This window comes from Mirounga angustirostris, unplaced genomic scaffold, assembly GCF_029215605.1.
Source record: "Mirounga angustirostris isolate CCGP_5_RB_7025 unplaced genomic scaffold, mMirAng1.0.hap1 SCAF_3, whole genome shotgun sequence".
In the NCBI taxonomy this organism is placed as follows: Eukaryota; Metazoa; Chordata; class Mammalia; order Carnivora; family Phocidae; genus Mirounga; species Mirounga angustirostris.
In genome coordinates this window covers 55804391-55831778 of record NW_026991711.1, presented here as the reverse complement: position 1 = coordinate 55831778, position 27388 = coordinate 55804391, and the positions used below count along the sequence as shown (strand labels likewise).

General features: G+C 42.1%; 1 protein-coding gene across 4 annotated transcripts in view; it reads left to right on the top strand.

Annotated features, from left to right (window-relative positions):
* Positions 1 to 27388, top strand: part of LCP1 (lymphocyte cytosolic protein 1) — an 83995-nt gene that overhangs the window by 36512 nt on the left and 20095 nt on the right. For all 4 annotated transcript variants that reach the window (XM_045869460.3, XM_064586095.1, XM_045869461.3 and 1 more), the window contains 8 exons: positions 14351 to 14437; positions 15008 to 15171; positions 15340 to 15469; positions 17418 to 17550; positions 19796 to 19877; positions 21706 to 21871; positions 23213 to 23355; positions 26804 to 26899. In XM_045869460.3, the coding sequence (XP_045725416.2) occupies positions 14374 to 14437; positions 15008 to 15171; positions 15340 to 15469; positions 17418 to 17550; positions 19796 to 19877; positions 21706 to 21871; positions 23213 to 23355; positions 26804 to 26899 (978 nt within the window). In that variant the 5' untranslated portion in view covers positions 14351 to 14373. The remainder of the gene's footprint in view (positions 1 to 14350; positions 14438 to 15007; positions 15172 to 15339; positions 15470 to 17417; positions 17551 to 19795; positions 19878 to 21705; positions 21872 to 23212; positions 23356 to 26803; positions 26900 to 27388) is intronic.

Sequence of the window (27388 nt, the reverse complement as noted above, 5' to 3'; positions counted from 1 at the left end):
TCCCATTTTATAGTCACAGGTTCTTAAAGGTGTTTTAAAATTTTGACAAAAGAAATGTTATCACAAATTCCGTTGTCACCTGGTATTGGTAAATATTTGCCAACCAAACCGTGGCTTCCAACAGAGCAAAGAGAAGTATAGCCCATCAAATTAATACAAATTTCCTGCCCCCATGTATCTGTTAGTCCTCATTTTGTTTTTTGTGAGAATGAGCTTGTCGTTAGAGATTCTAGAACAACTACTGCAAGGAGCCTACAGGAAAGGAGGTAGGTTCTATTATTAAGAATAAATAGAAGCCTCTGTTGTCATTGCTAATATACAAATGCGGGCTGCACATTGTCTCGGTATTTTTCCAGCTCCAGCGGTAATAGAGAAAATGCCTGGAGAATGAGGGAGCGGATAGAAGTAGAGTTGGGGCTGACAGAATCAGTCCCCGGGTACTGGTGCACCTCTAAGACTGAGGAGGCATTGGCCTATGGTCCTTCTCACACATACCCATAGGTCTCCTTGCTTTTTGTGACTCATGGTGGGTGTGGTCAGCCTTTTAAGATTGCTGTGCATTTTCCTCCTCTGTCCACACTTCCTCAACTGTTAGTAGGTACTTTCCACCGTCAGTATTTCAGGCGAGGCTAAGCCCAGAGCCCCTTGACCACTGAGATCAGCCAGTACCAATGCTGTCCGCTTCTCGTCTGTGGCATCCATCACTTCTGTAATACCTTTTGAAACTGCCTTCAAGGACTCTGGGTGAGAAATGTGGTAAAAGCCCAAACAAGCCAAGCTCAGTACATTTGAAGATAGAACATAGATGTAAAATCTAGATTTACACACACACACACACAACATACATACAGTTAAGTGTGGATTTTAGGTGGTGACTCTACATAATATTTGATACAATTTATAGTGGAAATTGAGTTTGTTCCCCAGGATAATTTTGTGAAAGTTCTTTTTTTTTTTAATTTTCCCCTTCATTTCTTAACTCCTTCCATCCTTCCTTCCTTCACCAAACACTGTTATATACAGTTTAAACCCTTTGTCTCATTGAATTCTAACCCAACCCTATGGAGTGAGCACTGTAAATTGCATTGCTAATATCCTTTTTTTTTAACATATGAGCATATGAAGAAACTGAGGCTCAGAAAACTTAAGGAATGCAGAAATACATAGCAAGAAGCAGTTGCGTAGAAACAACATTTTTTCACCATACCATGTTGCTTTTTAGTTTACTGTAGGTATACAATTATACATATAATTTCCCAAAGGAAGATAAGATCATTAGCATTTGGATGAGGTTTGTGGGATGCCTGACATGCCTTTTTGCTGGCTTGGACTGGGAAAAAGGCAGCTCCTGTGGTAGCAATAGGAGAAGTTGTAGATTATGGAGCCTAGGCCATCTTGAAAGGTGTGGGAGAAGAACCCCCTCCCATGTTTTCCTCTCCATCTACATACCTAAGATATAAAGCACATTTCATGGACTTTGCATCTCACGGGTTTGTTTGTTTGTTTGTTTTTAATCTGTTAGTTAGTTTAAATGTTAATGGACTTCTGTTTTTCCCATATCTTGACTCGACCAAACTAGCATTCTCCAGGCTCTACTTCTCTTTTCAGACCAATCACTGACTCACTCTGAGACTTTGGGGAGCAACTTCACTTTTCCGGGTCCCCATTTTCCATTTTGTAACATATCCAGTTCCCTCCTCACTCTGCATGGCTGTATTTTCTAGATGGGAGATGGTGATATGAGGAGGAAGCTATGTCCATACAAACAAACCAAAATGACTTCTAGGTGTTTTTGTTGCTTGAGGAGGTTGGAGAATGTATTACCTAGAGGGGATGCCATAAGCATTGTGACTGAAGATAGCAAGGAGAGCCTAGACCACCAAGGATTTTCTTCTGGAAACAAGAGCTAGTGAGGAAGGCAACTATGCTGGCTCTCGCCCAAATTCTTCTAGGAGCTGCCTCCTGGGCCAGTCATGCCAAACCCACAACAGCTTCCTTGGTGATCTTCTCCTGCTTGTCTCCTCACTTTGCAGGGCTCTTTTCTCTTATACAGTAGCCCCCCTTATCCGTGGTTCACATTCCACAGTTTCAGTTACAGTCAACTGCGGTCCTGAAAGCAGAATATCCTCCTCCTGACATTTTCAGAAGGTCAATGGTCAACAGTAGCCTACGGCTGCCTTACATCATTCCCCTCACTTCATCTGAACATCACGTAGGCGTTTTATCATCACCCATCTTCACAAGAAGAGTGAGTACAGTACAATAAGGTATTTTGAGAGAGAGACCACATTCACATAAATTTTATTGCAGAATATTGTTAGAATTGTTCTAATAGTTACTATTGCTAGTCTCTTACTGTGCCTAATTTATAAATTAAACTTTATCATAGTTGTGTATATATAAAGGAAAACATAGTATTTATAGGGTTTGGTACTATCTGTGGTCTCAGGCATCCACTGGGGGTCTTGGAACGTATACCCCATGGATAAGGGAGGCACTAATGTGGGGAGAAGTGGAGGGCCCTTTTCCATTTTTTTCTTTTTGGAAAACTCCAGCTGGTTCTTTAAGATGTAGCTCAATGAAGGTTAGCATCACCTTCTTTGGGTAGCTTTCCCTTCCTTCTGGGGCAGAGTTAAGTGCTTTCCTGTCTGTGCTCCCACAGCACCATGATAATAACCCCTTTCGAGTGTGAAGGTCAGGGTGGCCTCTGAGTTGCATAGGCATATTCCTTCATGGGACTGGGTGTCCTGTAAGAGCAAGGATTCATCTATTCATCTTTGCATCTCCAGCACCTAGAAGAAGGCCAGTGCTTTATGAAATGTGATTGGATGACAGGTGTGGAGTTCCTAGCGAAGAGGATCCCTTGTGCACCAAAGGCATGGGCAGGAACGGGCAAGACCCCCTGGTGGTGTTCTCGTTCTTAACTCTTTGCTCAAGATGGTGAGGAATTGAAGAGAAGAAACATTTAGAACTTCTCAAAAGAGCCCAGGAAGAGCCCTAGTCATAGGTAAAATCTTGCAAAGGGTGTGTGTCCCTCGTTAACATGAGGTCAGAGCTGAGTAACCCCAAAGGAGAGCAGAGAACTTTAAGATACAGAAACCCAGTGGTCACAGGCACAAGGAAAGGTTGCCTCCAGTAAGACCTACATTGTGTTGGCCTACAGCATGGGGGTAGTGTAGGGTGCTCTCCCCTACCCCCAGGCTCTGGTGTAAGCGTAAGGCTTCCCTAGTTCATAGCAAGGTAACCCTGGACCTGTTATTAAAATCTCAGTTCCCTCATCTATAAAGAGGAAATCATAATAATGCTCCATAGGATTGTGGCTAAAGTTAAATGTGATAATGCATATAAAACACTTAGCATTGAATAACCATTCAGTAAACATTAGCTGGCCTTCCCATTTGTCCTCTGGCTATTGTTTTCTCTGACTCCAACATAGATGGAGAGAACATTCTATGGAGAGAATAAGGATTAATCATCCTGCATGAATAAGAAAAAAGACTGATCTTTAAGCAGCTCCTCATCTGTGGAAATCCAGGTCAAATGTCACTTCTTATGGGGGCCATGCTTGGCTCTACAGGGGAGAGCTCTTTTCCCCCTTCCTGTGGATCTAAATTTCCCTCTGTATTCTAGTGACTAGAATCCACTCTCCCCTGTACTAAACAGACCGGGGCCACATCTAACCTTTGTGTTGCCAGCATCTAACCCAGGACCTGCACAGAGTAGGTATCTGGCAGATAATTATTGAAAGAAGAAATGTACAGATACATGCATTTGTTTCGTAGCAGATGTTTAGAATTACCAGAGGATGAATTTCATAGTCCATATAGTGCTATGCAAGTTATGTCCAGGGGAACTCTAGCACCCATTCCTCACTACTTCCTAGGTGCTCCTGGTTCTGGGAGCATCCCGGCTGGTTTCACTCTCCTTTTGGTCACTGATGTGTCTCCACAGTTCCTTTCCTCTCACCTCAGCAGGACTCTGCTCAAAGTCAGACACTGTACTTAGAGACCCACTGCTAAGCATCACAGGCAGCCAGCAGGGTTTATAGAAACAGCTTGAAGAGGCCTAGTGCCAGGCTCTGCTGCCGCAGGCAGAAACCCATGGCTGGCGGCTGGCGGAGCGGGTCCAGGGAGCATTCCATGGCCAGGTCGAAGACTGCCTAGGGACATTAGCCTCTCTTCAGTCCCCAGATCAACTCCGCAAAGTCATTCTTCCAGCAAAATGGTTTCACGAAATTCAAAGCACTCGCTTGCTTGCTGTAGGCATTTGCCCCTTTCCCCCGGACGGATATTTTTAGCATGTGCACAAGAATATTATCGGAAAACTCCTCAAAGGAGGTGAGAGTAGACTTCTCAAGGCCCTGTATGCCATCAGTTAGTGGGTTTGTTCATTCACCTGATTACCTGCCATGTGGCAGCTCCATGAGATGACTTCTGGTCCAGACTTCCAGCTTGTGATCTCATAATCTGCTGGAAGAGATGGGTGTGGAAGCAGAAGCCACGTGCCCAGGTCAGGACCAGAGCTCAGAGGTGGAAGAGCTCACTGATCCCCACCCAACAGCCAGAACAGAATGTCTGAAGCCATGCAGATTGTTTTTAGAAGCCTGAAGGTGTCATTTTAGTATTTGTGATTTGGGCATTTTATCTTTTGAACATTGTGCCTCGGGGTGAGTTGTTTTAATGTGGTTTGCTATTTTGGTTGCGAGGGAAAATCAGAGGGCCTCAATGCAAAGTCAAGAAAAAACACCCAGAAGAATTTGTTTGCCTAGCCTTGGTCATTATAACCTAGAAGGTGCCAATAGTACCTGTATATAGGATTCGGCACCTGTTGTTTGTAGCCGAGGACCTAGGACCTTTGTAGCCTGACAATGCCTTCTCAATACCTAGACTAAGTTCTTCTTCATGTACAGGAACCACAGGAAATTATATTTATTAAATATTTGAAATCATGGGAGGAATTACTCTTACTGTATATTGAGCAGGTCTTCCTTAAAGGACAGCATTACCTCTTAAGTTTGAAAACTTACAAGGAGGAAAAATAAGGAGGCCTGGACTCCAGTCCCAGTGAGCCTGGTGACAGCATCCTTTAACTGGGGTGTCATTTCACTCCTCTGTGGCCGGAAGAGAGTGGCCAGATAATCTCTATGGTCCCTTCACCTCTACATTCTATGACTCTGTTCTTCTTATGTCATCATTTAAGGAAGTTGGCAGAATATAGCAAAGAAAACTGTTAAAGGTTTGAAGATAAGCCCCCCAAAAACAGGTTAAAAGAATTTTTTTTAAAAGGCTTGGTGGTGAGCACTAAGGCATGTGACAGAATTTTTATGAATTGAACAGCTTCTATAATTCCCTCTGAGAATAGCCCAAGAGAGAGAAAGCTTTAATCGTATCAGAAAAGATTTAGGTTACAGGTAGGGATATGAGACACCAGAGAGGTTATAGGGTTTCCTTATTTGGATATTTTTAAGAAAATAGTAGATGGCTCTCTTTCTGGGACAGTTAGCATACAGTTTTGCCTAGAAACTGGGAGTGAACTGGATCAGCAGTTCTTAAGCTGTTCACAGTGACATCTCAGAAAGCAGGTCCCCACATGCTGCTTTGGTAACTTCCCTGCTCTGTGCTGAGCAGCCAAGTAGTGGGCATCCGCCTTGGTCAGTGAGCAGAATGCACGAGGACAGAGATTTACCTGCTGCTGAGGTAAGAGCAGGAGCCAGGAGGGGCTGGGAGATGCTGGGTCCTTTTCAGAGGCGACGCCTCCCAGAGAAGGCCCATCAGGGCGTCTGCCACAGCTCCTGATGACCCCTCCCCCTATTTCTGGGGCCATTTGAAATACACCTTCTCTGGGCTCTAACTTGTGCACTTACCAGCTAGTGAATAGATTTTTTGAACTTTTTATTTTTATTTTTTTAAAAGATTTTATTTATTTATTTGACAGAGAGAGAGAGAGCACAAGCAGGGGGAGCAGCAGAGAGAGAGGGAGAAGCAGGCTCCCACTGAGCAGGGACCCTGATGTGGGGCTCGATCCCAGCGTAAGGCAGCTGCTTAACCGACTAAGCCCCCCAGGCGCCCCCGACTTTGGGAACTTTTAACATGGAAGGAATTTCATCTCACAATTTATAGATGAAACAAAAGGCCCAAGGAGGCAAATCGGAGCCCAATATCCCACAGATACCCTAGGTCTCCCAGGCCCCCATACTGGGCACTTTGTCCCACTCCCTGCTGGTTATTTTGGTTATGGTTTCCTTGGAGGTGTACAAGAGTATAAATTATCTGGATACCTTTTTGCATGGCTGATTCAGATGTTTGCTCTTTTTATTTTTTGGTAAGTTTCTATGTTAATTTCTTACTCTTAGCTAGCCTTTTTTTTTTTTCCCCTCACAGCCCTGTTTCACTTACTCATTTTCCATCTTCAAAACTTTTTGTGTTTATTAACCATCTTGCAATAAGTGAGCTATAATTTCTGCATCACATTTGAAACCTGACCCTTAACTGTGGGCTTCCTGCAGCCCGAGGCTTTGTGACCCCCATGCTCATCGTCCAGCTACCAGAGCAGTGCTTTGCACATATACTCATAGAGGATGAGAAAGAATGAATGATTAAACAAACAGTGAATGAACGGATGGTGTCTGATACTGAGATAATTGAATAGTAGATAATCTGCTAGTCCGTAATAATATTCAGCTTTTTGAAACCATCCAAGGATACCCTGAAGTTTCAGTAGGGAAGCGTCTGGATCTTGAAGTCCTTGTGGTAGAATGTAGAATGAAGGGTAGCTGCAGATTTTCAAGACGTTAACACCAGGAGCATCAGTGTCTATACCCTAGGAAAGGAGAGAGATGACAAGGCATCGAGGGCCTCCGCAACCCCAAGCCTCGAGTATCCCCTCGGCTTGCAAGAGGTTTGCTCTGTGTCACATCCGTAATGGCTCTGAGCAACTCGGTAGAAAACAGGTGGCATCGGGGTGTGCTGGGGGAGGGGAGGCGGGGAGATGGGCAGTCCGTGGTGGGTGACTGAACCGAGCTCTATGTGCTATGCTTTATACAGCTTCCAAAGCCCCTCAACCGTGATCAGACCACAGAGGCTCCCAGAACAACATGTTCACTAGGTTTAGAGTAATCTCACCTGCAGGCTTCCCGTGAGGGTTTACAGGGCCCGAGATAGCTAGAGAAGAGAGCCACTGAGTCCGTGCCCCCACCTCACTCCTTCTGTACCTTTATCCCCAAGGCCACAGAGATACGAGTTCTGTGCTCTGGAGCAGCCCTTGGGCAAATCAGTGTATCTGCAGGGAGAAAAAAGACGATCCAAAGGAGATTTTGACTTGACAAAAGAACTCGTAAGAGCTCCTTTAAATGGGCATCTGTATTTGAGGCTATTTATCATTATTTGGCTTCTTAAAAACAAAGTCATTTTTAGAAAACATTTTCAGAATCATCCTTTATGTAAAACTTTGGAATATCTCTTCCACAGAGGAATGGTATCCCAAGAAGATACAGTAAATTACTGGTGGTGGTTAGATCCCCTGCAGTGGGCTACTTTGTAACATGAAGGGGACTGAATTACCTGAAGCAAAGCTGCTTCCTTGTCTCATAGAAGTTTATCATGATGGCTTCTTAAAAACCTAGGGGTATTTTGCTTCGGACTCCTATGTATTTTATGTTCCTCACTTCAGGCAGCATAGTCTAGCACTAAAGATTGCAGTATTAATGATGTTCTCGATTACATGTTGTTTTGGATTATTAACTGACTGTTTGGAAGTTGTATAGTTTTCTCCTGCCTACGTATTGAAATTATTGAGGTAGAGCTAGGAATCTGGGTCCTGAGTTTCCAGTTTTACTTTACCCAGTGTGTCAAGTTGCAGGAAAAGTAGGACACATTCAAAAGAGTCCCTAGGCAATGTGATGCCAGGTTACAGATGCCTCCCTGATCCTGGCAGTTATATAACTGGGCATCAATATAGCAAACCAAAATACTGACCAGCCCACCACTACCCCCTCTCAGAAAGGAATCTAGCCCTTGAGCATCTCACTCTGGGCCGATCACCTTTTCCCATCCTTTTCTGCAGCCTTTCATTATCAGTCGGGAAACTCCTCAGAGAAAATTCAGCTTACATTTTTGCATTTATTTTTAGAGAATGTATTTCCTTCTGTAAATTCCACAGCACTGTTCTATAGTAACCTCCCACCTATACCCTTGCTTCTGTATTCCAGCTTTAGGGAAGTTGAGTCAGGTTCCTTTAATCTAGTCATTATCAGAAATTCTCTTTCACTACTGATCTGGAAAATACCAGCCTCCTCTAAGCTGAGACTCAAAACTCACTGACCTAAAGAAATGAGCAGGTTTCCGGACGGGGAGACGAACCATGAGAGACTATGGACTCTGAGAAGCAAACTGAGGGTTTCAGGGGTGGGGGGTGGGGGGGTGGGGGGATGGGTTAGCCCTTTGATGGGTATTAAAGAGGGCACATATTGAATGGAGCACTGGGTGTTATACGCAAACAATGAATCATGGAACACTACATCAAAAACTAACGATGTAATGTATGGTGATTAACATAACATAGTAAAAAAAAAGAAATGAGCAGGTTTTGTGGCTTTTGCAATTTAGGGAGTTATTTTGTTTTCTTAGGACTTTAGAAATAATCTTATGAAAGTGAACAGCCAGTACTTTCTTTGGCCAAATGTCTTAGGATTTTATAGCTATTGATTTAATAAATCTAAGTGCTTGCAGGAAAACTAGCAGCCAAATGTGACTTAGATGAATGGTTTGAGTCTGTCTTCTTAGATTTATGATTTGGGCAGTGATTCAGAAACACGGTTCCAAAATTCACCACTGACTTGCAAGAGACCTTAAAATGGTTTCTAGGAGGGCATTAATAAGGGATAAAGAATATACAATGGAGTATTATTCAGCCATAAAAAAGGAGGAAATTCTACCATTTGCGACAACATGAATGGACCTTGAAGGCATTATCTAAGTGAGATAAGTCAGACAGAAAGACAAATACTGTCTGATCTTGCTTATATGTGGGATCTAAAAAAAAACATAAAAATAAAAACAAAACAACTAGAGCTAAACTTACGGAAGAAGAAATCTGACTTGTGGTTACTAAAAGTAGGTGGTAGGGGAGGGAAGATTGGAGGAAGGCGGTCAAAAGGTACAAACTTCCAATTATAAGATAAACAGGTCCTAGGGATGCGATGCACATGGCTGGCACCACTGTGTGGTATATAGGAGAACTGCTGAGAGCAAATCCTAAGAGTTGTCATCACAAGAAGAAAAAATAGTCCCTTTATTCTTTTCTTCTTTTTCTCTTTTTATTGTATCTGTAGGAGAAGATGGATGTTAGCCGAACCTCGTCTGATCATACGTAAATCAAACTATCATGCTGTACACCTTAAACTTACACAGTGATCCATGTCAATGATTTCTCAGTAAAACTGGAAAAAACAAAAGGGGGCCGCAGTTAACGCAGGAGCGGTAGAGTGGAACCAGGAAGGAACATGCCTTCCTCAGCCACTTCTTTCAGGCTCCAAACGGCTCAGCACATCCCATTACTGCAGCAAGCTCTCTAGAGACTGCCACCAACGTGGTACCAGTAATTTGCAAACTGAAACCCTAACTTACTATCCTTATGAATTTGACTCCCATTACTATAACCCGTACCTTCGAACGGGCATGAAGTGGGTATGTTTTTTCCAGAAAAACACATTAATAGACTGTGTAAAGTACCTAATAGTTGATTCTAACCCCAGCAATACCCTTCTTAGAAACGGTCTGATCTGCATGTTTTTAATTCCCTCCTCTTCCCGCTTCTCTGTTTTGTGAACATGCTGCCATTTGCGTGTTTGGTTCAATTAGTTAAAGGGTCTCTTCTCAGTTATGGACCTTAATGGCCCTATTAAGGGTACCTCCACCCTCTTCCTGCTCTGCTCACCAGCAACTACATTTAAAACTCCAGCCTTGCTTCGAGAACATGTACATAGACAAAGCATTTCATCTCATGAAAACTTTCGTTTTCTTATCTATAAAATGAAGGAGTTGTAATCAATTATTTCTTTAAGTTCCTTCTGCCTCTAAAAGTTGGTTTGTGTTTCCAGGACCTACTGCTCATTCTGATAGTAAATGAGACCCCCTCCAGATATTCATGCTTGCACCCCAAAACAACACAGTAGCACAGTAACTTGGGCTGTTGACTATTCCTTCTCCAATTCACCTTTTTAAAGTTTGTATATATGTATGAATCTATTTAAAGGTGCAAGGAGGGCAGAGGGAGGGAAAGAAGGTCAATCAGACTCCCCACTAAGCGTGGAGGCCCAGTGCATGGGGCTCAATGCAGGGCTCCATCTCACACGACCCCTGAGATCATGACCTGAGGTGAAACCAAGAGTTGGATGCTTAACTGAGCCACTCAGGCGCCCCGTCCAATTCACCTTTTCAAATAAATTTTCCTTTAGCTTTTAACCACTGAAGGATTTTGGATTTTTAAAATGTGACGACTGTCTGACTATATGGCTTCTCCAAGTTGATCTTCCCCATTTATAAATCTCTTAGAAAAATACAGTTCTCCGGATGCTCATGTTTATCATCTTGACCTACTTGCCATGGTTTAAAAATCACATGGTTTTAAAATAATGCTTTTTTACCCCCCTTTCTAGGTCTTTAATTTGAATGGGCCATGCAATTTCTATGCTAAAAGATTTCTCTACTTTTTCATTGTACCATGATCTTTAGATTTTCTTTCTCACCTCATATTATAACTCTTTTGTTTCTTCTTTGGTCCCGCTCTTGACCCTTAAAATGTCATCTCCTTTTTTACCTTTACTTGTGTTTTTCACCGGTCTCTTACCATGCTCTACAACCTAAAACTCTATGTCAAAGGATAGGACTAAGTTTAGGCTCAGAAGGCTCAGAGATCCCATTCATTCTCCTTACCTTTAACATTGCTTCATGCTTTCAGGGTAACTAGGTCAATGTAGATGTCCCTTGCCTGAAATGAGGGGCAGTACCTGGCTTATAGTAGACATTCAGAAAATATTTGTAAATGAATGAATTTCTCTCATAATCCCATGAACATCCATGAACAAAGAAGTGTTAAGTGGCTTTAGACCAGACTTTATCAAAGATCTTGCTAAAGTAGGATGGAGGAGAGCCTTCTCTTCATGTCTATAGGGAATATTTGTAAAGGCATAAGGGAGAGCCTGGCCAAATTAGTCACAAGGATCTAGTAAAGGGTACAAAGTTAATGTACTAATTTCTTAACCCAAGACTTGCTTTCCTAACACGTGAAAGCATGATATTCCTAAGCTAGAACACCTAGGTAGGCTCTCTGTTACAGTTTTTTAAATCTCCCATGGAGTATACATATTAGACGACTAATGAATAATTGCTAAGTGAGCGAATGAGTGGACAAAATGAATATCTAACACGAGTGTAAAGGCATTGAACCTGAATAGATAGCGTGAGTGAAGAGAAAAGATTTGAGAATTGGAATCCTGGCTGCTCTTCTCCCTGGCTGTGTGATCTGAGATATGTGTCCTAACTTCTCTGAGCTTCTGTTTCCTGTTATACAAAATGGGAATACATATATTTATGCCATCAGATTTCATTGAGAGACATTATAATAAACACAAAGCTTGTGTTTACTGCATCCCACAAGTGTCCTCTCCTTGAGGCCTGGGTGAAGGGATTGCCATCAGACCTCGGTTCTGTAGCCCTAAAAAAATTGGTTTCTTTGGCTTATATAGATAGAGTGAATTATGTAACTGATGACATTTTCCTTTTTGCATTAGCTTCTAGAGAACTTGGAGCTAGATTTTCAGCCTCCTTCTAGCAAAATGTGCAGTCTTAACTCTGGATTTGGAGGCATAAAGCTCCTCCCTGCCATTATCTTATTTTGCCCATGTTTATTTCTCCTTAACAATTGCATGATTTGGGGGCACCTGGATGGGTCAGTCAGTTAAGCATCTGCCTTCGGCTCAGGTCATGATCCCAGCATCGAGCCCAGCATCGGGAGCTCCCTGCTCAGTGGGGAACCTGCTTCTCCCTCTACCCCTCCCCCCTGCTCATGCTTTCTCTCTTTCTCTGTCTCTTTCACTCTCTCAAATAAATAAAATCTTTTTTAAAAAGTTATATTAGGGTGCCTGGGTGGCTCAGTTGGTTAAGCGACTGCCTTCGGCTCAGGTCATGATCCTGGAGTCCCGGGATCGAGTCCCGCATCGGGCTCCCTGCTCAGCAGGGAGTCTGCTTCTCCTCTCCCGCTCCCCCCTCTTGTGCTCTTTCTCTCTCTCACTCTCTCTCTCAAATAAATAAATAAAATCTTTAAAAAAAAAGTTATATTAAAAAACAAAAAAACAATTGTGTGATTTTATTCGTTTAATTCTTAGGTTTGGATGTAATTTTGTAACCTGGCTCAAATTGTTTTGGGGACAAGGCTTGGTGGGGGTTGGGGAGGAAGGAAGGATGGATGGAAGGAAAGGATGAAAAAAAGAAAAAAGGGAGGAAGGAGACAGAGAAAGGCAGACAAAAAAAGGAAAGGGAACGAAGATGGCAAGAAAGTCAGCTAGCCATTGCCTGTCCCCGAGGGTCACTGTGCTGTGTAACTCATGTTTGCTTGTATGGTTAAGTTCTACACAGTTTTACCTTCCTTCAGAGAACCAGTGAAACTTCTTAGATACATAAGGTAAATAATAAAATTTTTATGGATAATAAAACATATTTGCAGAGGAATTGAAATAGCAACAATCTGATTCTGTGACTTTCAAATCATGCTCCCTTGAGTTCCTCCAGGTACCTAAGGTGACAGGAAGTGGGCTAGTGGTGGCAGGGGGACATTTGGGATTTTTCAACCAAAGCCTCTCAGCGTTGTTCTTTTTATTTGTTCGCTTTTATCTACATGTAAAGCTTCTGGTAACAAAGGATTTGGAGGGAAACAAAAGTTTGAAGCCATTGCTCTATGTACATGACAAAATAGTTGGTGGCTAATAGATGTGGCTTTGCAGAATTGAACATAAGGCATTTTTGGCCTATGGGTGGAAGTGTTAAAACTGTTGTTTTTCTGTGGCTGTTGGTTGCCACTGAGAACAAGCACAGCACTAGAGAATGCTGTGAATGTATAGAAAAGGAAATTCATTTAAAACAATATCCTGCAACAAATATAAGATATTTTTAAAAAATCAGTAACTTCACTAAAATGCTCAAATTATAATTCCATGTAAAAATACCCCATCATCCACACTCCCACCCCACTCACTCATTCCTTCCCCACCAGGAAATCCAGCAAGCTTTAGTGGAACTCCAATTTGAAATATTCCGGTGTGAAATTAGCTAGGGGCATGGAGAATATGTTTTCTGTTTCATTGTCTTTCTACCCACTAGAGGGCAGCAATAAAGCTCAGGGAAAGGAGAATGAATAACTCCAGCGCTAGCCTTAGGTTTCTCAGCAAGACAAGCCTTTCTGAAAAAAGAACACTTCAAAGGTCCCTCAGATTCCCATATATGAATTATTAGAGGGTCAGGTTCCCTTCCTCCTTCTCTAAATATTTAGAGAACTTTGAAAACTCCCTTTGAAGTTATAAAAGTTATCTGTTGGCTTGGCCAACAGATGTGATGTGACATGACATCATCTCTAAAAAAGACATTTATGTAAAAGTTAAGTGTTATGGTTGTATATTACCATGTAACACACCACTCCAAGACTTGGTGCTTTAAAGCAACAATCATTTTATCATGTCTCTTGATTCTGTTGACTGGGCACATCTGGGTGATTTTTCTGCTCCGTGTGATTTGACTGGGACTGTGGACATCGAGGGTCTCAAATCAGTGGGAACATCTCCAATGGCCCTACTGCAGTGCATGGCAGTCGATGCTGACTGTCAGCTGGGAGCCCAGCAGGGACTGTTAACCAAAGTGCCCAGTCATCGGCTTCTTCATGTGGCTTGGACTACTCACAGCATGGCACTTGGTTTCCAAGAGGGAACATCCTAAGAACGGGCATTCCAAAAGGAAGGCGCCAGAAGATTCCAGTCCCAGACATGGCTTCTACTGCCTTCTCAGTATTCAAAGCAGATGCAGGATCAGCCCAGATTCAAGGGGGAGAGAAATCAGCTCCACCTCCTGATGTGAGGAGCATTCTATACACACAGGGAGAGGAGAAAGTGGTGAGAGCCAATTGGAGACCACCACATGGAGCGTTAAGCATAAGGCGATTTCTTACATATTGGAAAGATAGTTATAAATCATGAGGGATGCAGAGGGATATTTCTTCATTTAATAAATGGAGACTGCTGCTTAATGTGGTACTTTAAGAATTAAGATGCACAGAAGTCATTCCTTCTGTTCTTTTCCTTCTGCAGATCTGTTGCCTAAAGCAATAAAAATGGCAAGAGGATCAGTGTCCGATGAAGAAATGATGGAGCTCAGAGAAGCTTTTGCCAAAGTTGGTGAGTAGACCAGGCAGCTCAAGTCACATAATTCTCCTCTTTACTGAGTAGCTTCAGGACAGATTCGATGAAATGGTAATATAAGCAAATTGGTACAAGTGAAAGGAATACAGTGGTATTGGCCAGAGGAGCTGGGGGAACTTAATTTTGAAAGGTTCACTTTAGGAAAATTACTTCTTTCTCTATCAAAACATGGAATGAACACTTTCACACCTGCAGCTTTTCTCCTATTTTTATCTTGTCTGTTTTCTTTGGTTTCCTTTGTTTTTCTACAATTCCGTAGTTTTTCTTTATATCTCTAAGCTTGTGATTTATTTTCCCATCTGTTCCTATAAGTCTCTTCAGCTCCTGCTTCCAGAACCTCTGTTGTGACATGATGACTCGTGGATGTTGGAAGTGACACTAATGTCCATCTCTCATAGAAACAGGCCCCTCGTGAGACTCTGGCTCTCGCATGGGGTCAGGCTATGGACCCTAAATGATTGCCTCTCCAGCACACTCACCTTCCCTCACCTCTTCATCCTGTTACCCGAATTGCCCTGAAACTTCAGGTGGCTGCTTGCTTTGCAGATACCGACGGCAATGGGTACATCAGCTGCAATGAGTTGAATGACTTGTTCAAGGCTGCTTGCTTGCCTCTGCCTGGGTACAGAGTGAGAGAAATCACAGAAAACCTGATGGCTACAGGTGATCTAGACCAGGATGGGAGGATCAGCTTTGATGAGTTTATCAAGGTGAGTATGATGCAGAATACAAGGAGATGCATTTGAAACCTGGGGCTTTAATTTGAAAAATATCCAGAAATACATTCCCACCCTCCTTGCTTCAACATTACATATTCTTCCCTTTGTGGTTTTCTTGATCACAGATTGGGTTTCTAAAGGTACATTACATTTTGGCAGGTTTTTCATGGCCTAAAAAGCACAGATGTTGCCAAGACCTTTAGAAAGGCAATCAACAAGAAGGAAGGGATCTGTGCAATTGGTGGTACTTCGGAGCAGTCTAGTGTCGGCACCCAGCACTCCTATTCAGGTAGGATGTCCCAGTGGGTGCGTGGTGGAAGTGGGGTGGGGGCTGGCATGAGGGGAGACTGGCAGGGTAGTGGGAAAGGGGGCCATATGGAAAGGATCTGTGCCTTCCTGGCATTACAGAGTCTAAACCTAAATAATCCAACACAAGTTTATTGACTACTGCCTGTTGTCCTGTGGTTGGTGGGTCAGTTCCAAGGACATAAGGTAGGAGGAGCAATCCTAATCCTAGGTAGAGTCCAATACCAAATAATCTCAATAGCATTTAAAAAATACACCAAGGCTGCCAGAACTCCTTTGTTAAATCTTATGGATAAAATGAACTACTCAGGCTTCTGTCTCCTCTAAACTTTGTAATAATTCTCAATGCCTGCTAATTGGTCAAAAAAGAAAACAAAAAAACTGTGTTTTCACTGATTTGGAAAGAAGTTGTATATTTCTTCGGAAGGCTGGCATCCAACAGCCTTAACGGAAACTAAAAGTTCAAACAGGATGGTAATCCAACAAATCCCAAGCTGAGTTCTTCAAAACATTAACTGATCTTAAAGGTAAATTCATGATTAAGTACAGTCTGTGATTGTGGAGACACTGTTTAACCTTTTACTTTTTTTTTTTTTTAAGATTTTATTTTTTATTTATTTGACAGAGAGAGACATAGCGAGAGCAGGAACACAAGCAGGGGGAGTGGGAGAGAAGCAGGCTTCCCGCTGAGCAGGGAGCCTGATGTGGGGCTCAATCCCAGGACCCTGGGACCATGACCTGAGCCGAAGGCAGACGCTTAATGACTGAGCCACCCAGGCGCCCTAACCTTTTACTTTTATTTTATTTTATTTTATTTTTTTTAAGATTTTTATTTATTTATTCATGAGAGACAGAGAGAGAGAGGCAGAGGGAGAAGGAGGCTCCCAAGGAGCAGAGAGCCCGATGCGGGACTCGATCCCAGGACCCTGGGACCATGACCTGAGCCAAAGGCAGACACTTAACGACTGAGCTACCCAGGCGCCCTAACCTTTTACTTTTAAAGTAAAGACAGAAATTATTTAAATATGTATGATGAATCTTCAAGACAGTGATGTGCTACTGCGGTGCTTCTCAAACTTTTGTGACTCAGGATTCTTCTGAGGGACCCTATTGTTTTCAGTGACACACAATTTGGGAAACACGGTGCTGGGCTGTAAGGCATAACTTGAGGTTTTATTAAAACTTCCAAAATCAACTTCTGGCAGCTTTACTGATAGGAAAGAAAGATTATATCACAAAAGATTTTATTTCATAGCAATTTCATTATGATTGTATGAAGAAGCTCAAAGATATTACAGGGATTATCTGTGATCATCTCACATTTAAATTGGCTGGGCTTGGGGCACCTGGGTGGCTCAGTTGTTAAGCGTCTGCCTTCGGCTCAGATCATGATCCCAGGGTCCTGGGATCGAGTCCCGCACTGGGCTTCCTGCTCGGTGGGGAGTCTGCTTCTCCCTCTCCCTCTGCCTCTGCTTGTGTGCTCTCTCTCTCCTTCTCTGTCAAATAAATAAATAAAATCTTTAAAAATAAAAAATAAAAAATAAATAAATTGGCTGGGCTAAAGACAGCCTGAGTTTTATCCTATAAGCATGAGATCACATTCATATTTAAATTGTATCTAAATATAAATAAAATGTATCTATTATTTATATATATATAGTTATATATGATAGTTACATATTATATATATAATTTCTAAATCTGCCTGCCATATATTTTATGACTTGGAGTGAACAGAGATTCTGTGCCTATTCCTGAAGTCATCTGAGGGTTTTTTTTTTTAATGTCAAAAAATGTGAGATGATAGGATAAGGGACCAGATAATATCTCAATGTCACCCCTAGACATGACAGTCTGAGATCCATGTGTATAATTTTGTTTATGTCAGATTTTCACTTTGCAAGTAAGTCATTTTTATCATTTACTTGCAGAGGAAGAGAAGTATGCCTTTGTCAACTGGATAAACAAAGCCCTGGAGAATGACCCAGACTGTCGACATGTTATTCCAATGAATCCAAACACAAATGATCTCTTCAGTGCTGTTGGGGATGGCATTGTCCTTTGGTAAATAACACTTCCTTCTTGGTTTCCAGAGGTTTTCCTGGGATTTTCGGGAATACCAACAATTCATTGTGTTTATCCTAGGCCAACTTCCTTTGGTGCTCAGCTGGACCCGAACTGCTTTCTGGACTTTTACTTGGCAGGTCCTTGGAAAGCAAACTAATTTCAAAAGCAACTTCTAATGAGAAAAGTAAAACTGTTATTCCTTGGTTGGAGGAGAGGGATGTGCAGCATAGAGACAAATAAATACAGATAAAGATGCAATAATACAAGGCCCAAAGCAATTCTTTTTGGAATATATGCCACTTGGCTTCATCTGAACATGACCTACCGTGAAAATAGATTGATGATAGCAGCATGATAATTGAAGAAACCCAATGCAAGACCTTCAGCAAAGGGCCTTTTGAGTGGTACATACAAACATGCACTTCAGATGCTGAGGACACCTGGAAAAAGAGGAAGATTTTTGGTCTGCAGAAGACCTCAACACACACTAGTCATGATGGTGTCTTTGAAATGCTTCTGTAGCTCTTGCTTTTAGCAGCTTCTGAGACCACTGTCAGACATGGTATTAGTGAAGAGGCTTGAAATGCTCGCTCTCAGGTGGGCACAGGAGTTGGAGGGAAGGATGGGTAGATAAGACGTAGAACCCCTTCTTCCCTGCTCTGAGCAGAACAATTCTGCTTTTGGTATTTTATTTGAGTTCACCTTGAGAGTTCATTTTAAAAACTGTCAACTGAAAAAAAAAAAGACATAAAAAATGTAGCCTTGGGATCAAGTTCCTTAGGTTGGCATCCAACGCACTCCATCATCTTCCCTCAGTCTCCTTCTAGTTTTACCTCCCAGGAGCCCCATGACTCAGGTACCCAGCCCAGGCTACTGAGTGAATGGCTGCGTGAATAACTGAATGCATCAGCAACCACATTTATTCTTCCCCACACACGTCCTGCTCATAACTGCAACTGTGGCTTTGCCTTCTCTTCTTCTTTTTAAGAATACTCTTCCACATCCTCTCCTATAGAAATCATTTACCCTAACAGTTTCTGGTCTATTCCAGTTCCCCAGGGGTCTCTCCCTGCACTGGATTCTCAAAGCACATATTTGTAGTACTTTGGGAGCCATTATAATGCTCTTTTTTTGGACCATTAGGTAACTTTTCATATCCATATATTTTGTGTCTATAATTGCACCATAAGCTTTTCAAGAGCAAGGTTACCTTCTGCTTTCTAAAGTCACCCCTCCCTCCTACCAGCTCCCACAGCTTCTAGTTCACCAACAGTTTCATTATTTTTCAAATAATGACTTAAGAGTTTGTTTTGCCTGAATTGCAATAAAGCGCCTTTCATTTAAATATATATTAAACACACACACACACACATACACATACACACACACGACAAAGTTATAGAAATACATCTTTAAAGAACACCACAGAAAAGGTAGTTGCTTAAAAATTGTTAGGAAAAAATGTTAATGCCGATTTCTCATTAAAAACAAATAGCCACAGTCAAGTTTACTATTCTTTGAATTTGTTGTTGTTTCTTTGGATTTGCTTTTTCAACTTCCTTTCTTTAAATAAGATGGAGGTGACCTAAGGAGATTTATTTTCTATGCCCCTTTGGAGGTTAAACCAGTGCTAAGTGAATAAAAGCAGTTTTTTTACAAATAATAATTGCTTACCTTAGATATCTGATCAATGTATTAGAGACACTTAAGTGGGTGAAATTTCTCAAGTACTGATACAACAGTGACTACAGCAGGATATAAAACATTTTATCATCCACTTAGTTAAAAGTATAGTGTTCTACCAGGTGTCAGAAATTTAGACATTATACAAGCTCAGAAGCATACAGGTGGTCACTTACATAGTGTATATATAGTCATTTATATACAATTTTCACAGCTGAGAAAGTAAAGTACTTATGGAGGATTTGCCTTGGCTTTCTACCCAGAATTTCCTAATATGCTGAGAACACCAGGATGATTTTGCAGCTTCTTAGGTGCATGAAAAAAGTGGGCTCTTTATTTCATGCCTCAGTATATTAGTATGATTTCAGGAACCTTGACCTTTCCCGTAGAGTTTTAATCTAATCAAAATTGCATAACTGATTTTATATCTAAACACTGGATCACACAGATTATATTGCTGTCGTCTTTGCAGATGGTATTGCTAGAATTTAAATTCCATGTCACTGGACTCTGTTATTCAGAAGCCAGCTTTCTTTAATGTAATTGTTTCTTTTTTCAGTAAAATGATCAACCTATCAGTGCCAGACACAATTGATGAAAGGACAATCAACAAAAAGAAACTCACCCCCTTCACCATTCAGGTATGTCTTCTCTCTGTTGCCAAACTGTACGATTGTGCTTGGAATGAATGAGCCCTGGAAATGCAGAGCCAGCCTTTTCCAGGTACTCGGGCGCTATTCCCAAACCCAGCTCTGCGGCCGGTGGTTTGTCACGACTCGTGGGGACAGAGGGAGACAGTTTTGTTTTTTCTTTAATAATATAACAGGGAACCTGGGAGGGGGGAATGTTGGTGGGGTGTTAGTAGTTGGGGGGCATTCTTTGTTTTGGCCCCTTAGGAATAAAATTCACATGGGCTAAGTTTTTAACTCCACTTTCCCTAGCAATTTATCTTTGAGCTGACGCCAAATCCACAGCATGTTAACTGAAAAGATAAGCCTTTCAAAGAAGTGAGGGGGCAACAAAGGGGAAGTCCTCCGGCAGCCTAACAGTGGTATTGGCTGCAGCCACCAAATATAACTTGGTCTTATGCCTTCAATTTGTTGATTAACGGGAACAGTAACCAGTAGTAAGTAAGCCGTATTTCTGTGTTACGTTCCAGTGTTTCAACACTATTGCAATTCTCTTGCTCAGAAAGCATGTCCTACTCCTTAAGTCATGAACAGTATGTTATGCTGTTTGATTGTAAGCAGTGCTGTGTACTTTTAAAACGGAAGCAGGAACCAATGTGAGAACAGTGATTAAACCTGTATGAATGCACTTAATGGTAAATTTAATCTTGATGTTGAATTTTAATATCAGCCATGAATAGAAACGGTATTTTTTGCTCATCATTTGAGCTCTACACTCGGGCAGAAACCCAGCTGTCTGATAGTCCTCTTTCCAATTCACTGGTGGCCTGTCTTTTTTTTTTTTGGTTTTTTTTGTTGTTGTTTTGTTTTGTTTTTTAAAGATTTTACTTATTTATTTGACAGAGAGAGACATAGCGAGAGCAGGAACACAAGCAGGGGGAGTGGGAGAGGGAGAAGCAGGCTTCCCACCGAGCAGGGAGCCCGATGTGGGGCTCGATCCCAGGACCCTGGGATCCTGACCTGAGCCGAAGGCAGACGCTTAACGACTGAGCCACCCAGGTGCCCCCTGTCTTTTGTTTTTAATTTGTCGTAAACACAACTTCTATACGTCGCTGCCTCTAGTATCTTCTCCTTTGTGGACCCAAGAACAGTATATAGATTCTAGACTGAAAATGGCATTGTTTCTATTCCAACTGTGTATGAGGTGTATACACATTATATACATTGTTATTAGTGATAAGAACATGTATGTATGTGCGTGTGTGTATGTGTGTGTAGGTGTGTATATACTTAAGGCCCCTAGATATTCTGGATACTCAATAAATTGTCTCAGTAAAAACCACTCTATCTTTTCTAGGAATTTGATCTGTGTATTTTTCATTCTCTTAATACCCAGTCTGAAAGTCAAAAAGCTATTTTGTTACTCTTTTTTTATGACCTTGATTTATATCAACAGTTGTGCTGTTAACGATTGCCAATGGCAAGACAATGACTACCCTCAAAGGTGCCCCTTTATGTCTGGCCAGTGGGGATGTTGAGTGTGTCGGCTCCATCACAGGGCACAGTGGAAAACTGTAAGACTCGTTAGTTTGAACCAGGCCAGGATGGACTATCGACTCAAGGTGCCAGTTTGAGTGAACAGGCATAAGCCCAGTATCTGGGTGACCAGATGTTTTTCTTTCAGTTGTTGCTCACTGCTTTCTCTCAGTGTTAAAATTTAGTGAAGACCATGCCTCTAGACCTGTGAACTTTCCAGAAGCAAAGCATTGTTGTCATCCAGGAATCATTGTTTGACATCTGCAAAGTTAAAAACAACATTTGTACACTTTTTCTACCTCAGGAGAATTTGAACCTGGCTCTGAATTCTGCCTCAGCCATTGGATGCCATGTGGTTAACATTGGGGCTGAGGACTTAAAGGAGGGGAAGCCTTACCTGGTCCTGGGACTTTTGTGGCAAGTCATCAAGATTGGATTGTTTGCTGACATCGAACTCAGTAGAAATGAAGGTATGAGCAAAGCCACAAGTTGTTATTAGTGGCCTGGCTTTTTATTAATGCATGTGTTGGGGGCTGTAGGGGGAAGATGTCAGAATAGTCAAGCTCAGAATCCTTAACTTTTGAAAACTATAGTTACATCGAATCCATTGCATTAATGGTATCCACACTGACCAGACTTTTTAAAATGACAGAACAAAACCTTTTTAAGACCACAGACTAATCATAACTTAGAACCTAGAGCTCAGTCCTGGCTGTCTGGGATGCAACCTCAAGGGCTTTTCTGGGTTCACTTTGCTTCTAGATACTTAGTAACAAATAGACTCCTTTTTAACTTGTATTTGATGAAGCGGTTCACATTCATATACCAAAGTGATAGCACCAGATTAGGAGAAAGTTGATCTATTTCTTACCAAGACTATGGAAGATTACATGTAGGGTTTCAAAGTTCGCAACTAAATATTGTAGCTGTCAATCTTACTCCGTCTGCTCTCCCCATTCTATCTGCATTTAAACAATTACAGCCCTGTTGTTTAGATAAAAGAAGTAGATCGTGGTAAGAATCATAAAAAAACAGGGTTACCTTTTAGCTTTCCAGGACAGAGCCCTATGAAATCTGTAGCCAAATTCTAATCTTTAGTTATACATACTTTTTAATTTATATCTCCAAATCACAATAACCAGCAAAAAACCCTGGGTTGCCAATTTTAAACCAAATATCTATTAAACATAATATAGAGGAGAAAAAGCAAATAGGAAACTTAGAACCCATGACAAAGAATATTGATTTACAAATTATGACTGCAACTAAATTTAAACCTTCTAGCTGAGCAAAATATATTTATTCAGCTGGGAAAAATAGAGGAAAGAGTTGATTACAGTTTTTGAGATGCTGTAATTATGCAAGTAAGCATTTGAAATATAAAACACCTCTGGGAGTAGACAAGAAGACAATTGTCATTATTACAAAATTGATCTCTTGAAAACAGAACTGTTGTCGTATCGTAAAATGTGGTCTGACAGACCCGGTGGAGCCTTCTGAGCCTGATAGTCTTGGTTATTTCTGTGGCTCTTCCATGGCCATGGTCTTCTTCTTAGGCATAGCACTGAGATTCACTGGTGACATGTCTTCCCCACCTGAAAAATGAGGATAATAGATAAGCTCTCAAAACCTTACCTTCCTTTTTAGGGAATGATAATAAAGTGTTTAGTCCATGGGAGAGGCTGTAGGTCCCCTTACCCCAGAGAAACAACATTGCTCTGTCAGCTTTCCAGCAGAGCTCACTGAAGTTCTAACTAATCCCTTCAGATATCCCCTGTATTTATTTTTCTTCGGCTTTTGTCCTTCTTCAGCTCTGATTGCTCTTTTGAGAGAAGGGGAGAGTCTGGAGGACTTGATGAAACTCTCCCCTGAGGAGCTCCTGCTGAGGTGGGCTAACTACCACCTGGAGAACGCAGGCTGCAACAGGCTCAGCAACTTCAGTACTGACATCAAGGTAGGAGGAGTGTGCTCTGAACAGGACGAACTGCAGCAGAGAGGGGGAATTGGGGCATTTGTGGAGAAAAGACAGACTCGGCTCCATCACTTCAGAGGCTCTAGAGTTCGTTGGCGGGGGTGGGGGTGCGGCTGGTGCCGTGGGAGCTGCTCGCTCCTCTCAAGGGCCCCGGTGTAGATCTGTCCAAAGTCCTAGTGAGGCCACAGAATCAAAGGGAGATGGGCCTCCCCTGGAGTGAGAGCGTCAGCAAGTAGAGGGAGGAAGGGCAAGAGGTCAGACTGCTTTTCAAGGAAGAGTATGTGTAGGACTGGTGATGTCCTTCTGATTTTATCAAAAATCAGGGAGCATCTGTTGGGAGCATCAGATGGGAATCCTTTAAAAAAATTCAATGAGGATTCCTCTTCTGAGGACACTAAGAACACCAAACACGGTGTCTGCTGTATACCAGACACTGTTCTACCTGCTTTCTATGTGTATTGGCTCATTTAATCCTCACGATAAACCTTTGCGGTAAAGGTTATTACTTTCTCATTTTACAGATAAGGAAACTGAGGTAGAAGGGGAATTTAATTTGTTCAGGTTCACATAGCTGGGGAACGGGATCAGAATTCAAACCCAGCAGTCAGCCTCCAAGGTCCCCGTCCTTGAGTACCATACATACTGCCTCTCTAAAACAACCGGTGAATTTCTGGAAAGGTATTCATTTGTAGAAACCAGAGTGGTTTTTAAAAGATAATGATTCTGGAAACCGTCTGCAATGAGAATGCCCCCCAGGGCAGGTAGAAGGGCAGGCAGTCCTACAGCAGAGATCCAAAGGGGGAAAGACTGAGGGAAGCATGCCCTGTGGTTTTCCAGTTGGTGAAAAGTTCCGTGTCAGGGTGAAAGACAGCTGTTGGCACTAAGGACAGATGGGCCAAGACAGAAGGAGCTTAAGGAGTGGTGTGAGATGCTGGGATGCAGCATGAGAAAACCTTTTCAGTCTCCACTTTCTCAAAAGTTAAAAAGAAATCTTCTCCAAAGAGAATGAGTCAGAGGAAAGGTCACAAGACTCACCAAGAGTCACCTGGGCTTATATTCCTTTGAGTGACAGCTTCCCCCTGCCATGGACGCAATGGCTGCCAGGCATGGTGCTGGTTAGACGGAAGCTTCTAGATGGAAAATCCCCCATTCCTTAGCACCTAAGCTAATAATGCCAAATGCATTTTTCTAACTACACCACTTTCACTGGTTATTGATGGCCTGGCACCACCAACCAAGTGGGGATTTAACAGGAGCTGGATAGCAGCGTTATCTTCCTTGGTGCTCACCAGTTAAGCTCTGCACCTGTTTCAGCCAAAATTTTCAAGCTTTTCAGCGAAAATTAGGCTGCTTCGTCTGAGCCATAAATTTATCTGATTTCTCATCACTAAAAAGCTGTGTTCTTTAGAATAATAACCATAGGAGCTGGCAAGCTGAGCATAGATAGGGGCGGTGCCTGTCACCACGGGGCAGACAGCTGCATCCTGCCCAAGGTCAGCGCTGTGATGTATGTCTGAGCATCTGGCAGCTTTGGGAGGTGCCCTTAAATCACACAAAGTCTGCAAACATGGGGAGCGAGTGAGAAGGGTTTATTAGGGTCAGATAAAATGAGAGGAGACTTAGCAAAGCTAAGCAGATGTAATACGTGGTAGGCAGATTTGATTTGTGCCCGACACCTGCATGGAACTTTCACTGACTTCAAAATAGCTACGTTAAAAAGTAAGAGAAGGAGAGGGTGGAAGGGAGAGATGAAAAGAGAATTCCCCAGGTGCAGCGTCAGTGGCAGGCTTTCTCTGGTTCTAACGTCTCTAATGTCACAAGTGGGGAGCCTACCTCTGCTGTCCGCAGGCCCCATGCAGGTTTAAAAACAAAAAGAGAACTGCTGATTTTTCAGTCTTTAAGAGAAATTAAGATGCTTTTAAATTATTAAATAAATTACCTGATTATCTGTATGCTTTTATTGAATGAGCATAAATTACCATTTTAAGACTAGGATTCTGTGAATTCTTTTCATCAATAAGCATATTTGTAAATCTAGGAAAACATGAGAATTCAATATCTGTATCCAAGCTGCTATCACTAAATTTAACCATTTTTTTTTCCAACTTCTTGATAAACATTAAGTGTGCTTGTCATCTTAATATCTCCTTTTACATAAAGATTGCTTGTTAATGCTTCAACCTTCTGTCTTTGAAGTCCTTATTTTTCTTTTGCTGACTGTCCATTTAAATGTATTTTTAAACTCTGCCTTAAACTTCTGCTTCCTTTCTCCATCCCTTTTTTTTTTTAATTAAACCTTAGCTGACTGACTTCTGCAGCAATATAAAGGTATATATATTTTCCTGTATACAATTTAATACGTACAAATGAATTATTTTCCTCCCCTAAGAACAACAAAATAGCATTTGCTTCTTTGGGTTGCCTTTTGTATATATCCTATGTTTGTTATACGCCTTTAAAAGAGAAGGTCCGATAACGATATGTAAACAGAGAGAGAAAATTCAGATTAGTGAATGCTTCCAGCTTTGTTAATGAAGTTGCATTCTTGAATGACAGTCAAATAAGAAATATAATATGTTTGCTTTTGGGAAATTATTGGCGTGCTGAGTATGTGATTAGCTGTGCTGGTTTGAAATTGTAATTTCTTTTTTTTTTTTTTTAAATATTTTACTTATTTGACAGAGAGAGACACAGCGAGAGAGGGAACACAAGCAGGGGGAGTGGGAGAGGGAGAAGCAGGCTTCCCACGGAGCAGGGAGCCCGATGCGGGGCTCGATCCCAGGACCCTGGGACCATGACCTGAGCCGAAGGCAGACGCGTAACGACTGAGCCACCCAGGCGCCCCTCACTATGCTTTTTATCTGCATTTCCCTAATGATTAATGATGCTCAGCTTCTTTTTATGTGCTTGTTAACTATTTTAAGTCTTGTTTGGAGAAATGTCTATACACAGACTTTGTCCATGTTTTAATTGAGTTGTCTTTTTTTATTGAGTTATAAGAGTTTTTATTTTTTTTTTAAAGATTTTATTTATTTGACAGAGAGACACACAGCAAGAGAGAGAACACAAGCAGGGGGAGGGGGAGAGGGAGAAGCAGGCCTCCTGAGGAGCAGGGAACCTGATGCGGGGTTCGATCCCAGGACCCCGGGATCATGACCTGAGCCGAAGGCAGACGCTTAACGACTGAGCCACCCAGGCGCCCCTATTTTTTATTTATTTTTTTTAAGATTTTATTTATTTATTTGAGACAGAGAGAATGAGAGCACGAGAAGGAAGAGGGCAGAGGGAGACGCAGGCTCTCTGCTGAGCAGGGAGCCCGACGCAGGGCTCGATCCCAGGACCCTGGGATCGTGACCTGAGCCGAAGGCAGACGCGTAACGACTGAGCCACGCAGGCGCCCCTGAAATTGTAATTTCTTCATTTCTCGCAGGACTCAAAAGCTTATTACCACCTGCTTGAGCAGGTGGCTCCAAAAGGAGATGAAGAAGGTATCCCTGCTGTTGTGATTGACATGTCAGGACTAAGGGTAAGGCCACGTCCCAAGCTGTGTTGAGAGAACATGATGCCGCCTTTGTGTTGGCAGTTCCCTGGCCCCGCGTGACCTTGACTCTGCGCTTCCATGAGTGCATGTGTCTGCTTAGAGCCCTGTTAAAACTATTAACGACCGTTAATGGCTTCGGATGATAATTGTGGGAAATTGCATCTGAAAATAGACAGGAAGGAAGGAAAGAAGCTAATACCACTCAAATGCCACACACCATGCTCGGCACGTCTGTGTGTCTCATCATTTAAGAGACTCAAGGACCAAGAAGTATTATTATGTTTATTTTTAGGTGCCTGAGTATTATTTCTGGAAATCGGTGGGATATTTTTTTTTTAAGATTTTATTTATTTATTTGAGAGAGAGAATGAGAGCATGAGAGGGGGGAGGGTCAGAGGGAGAAGCAGACTCCCCGCCGAGCAGGGAGCCCGATGCGGGACTCGATCCCGGGACTCCAGGATCATGACCTGAGCC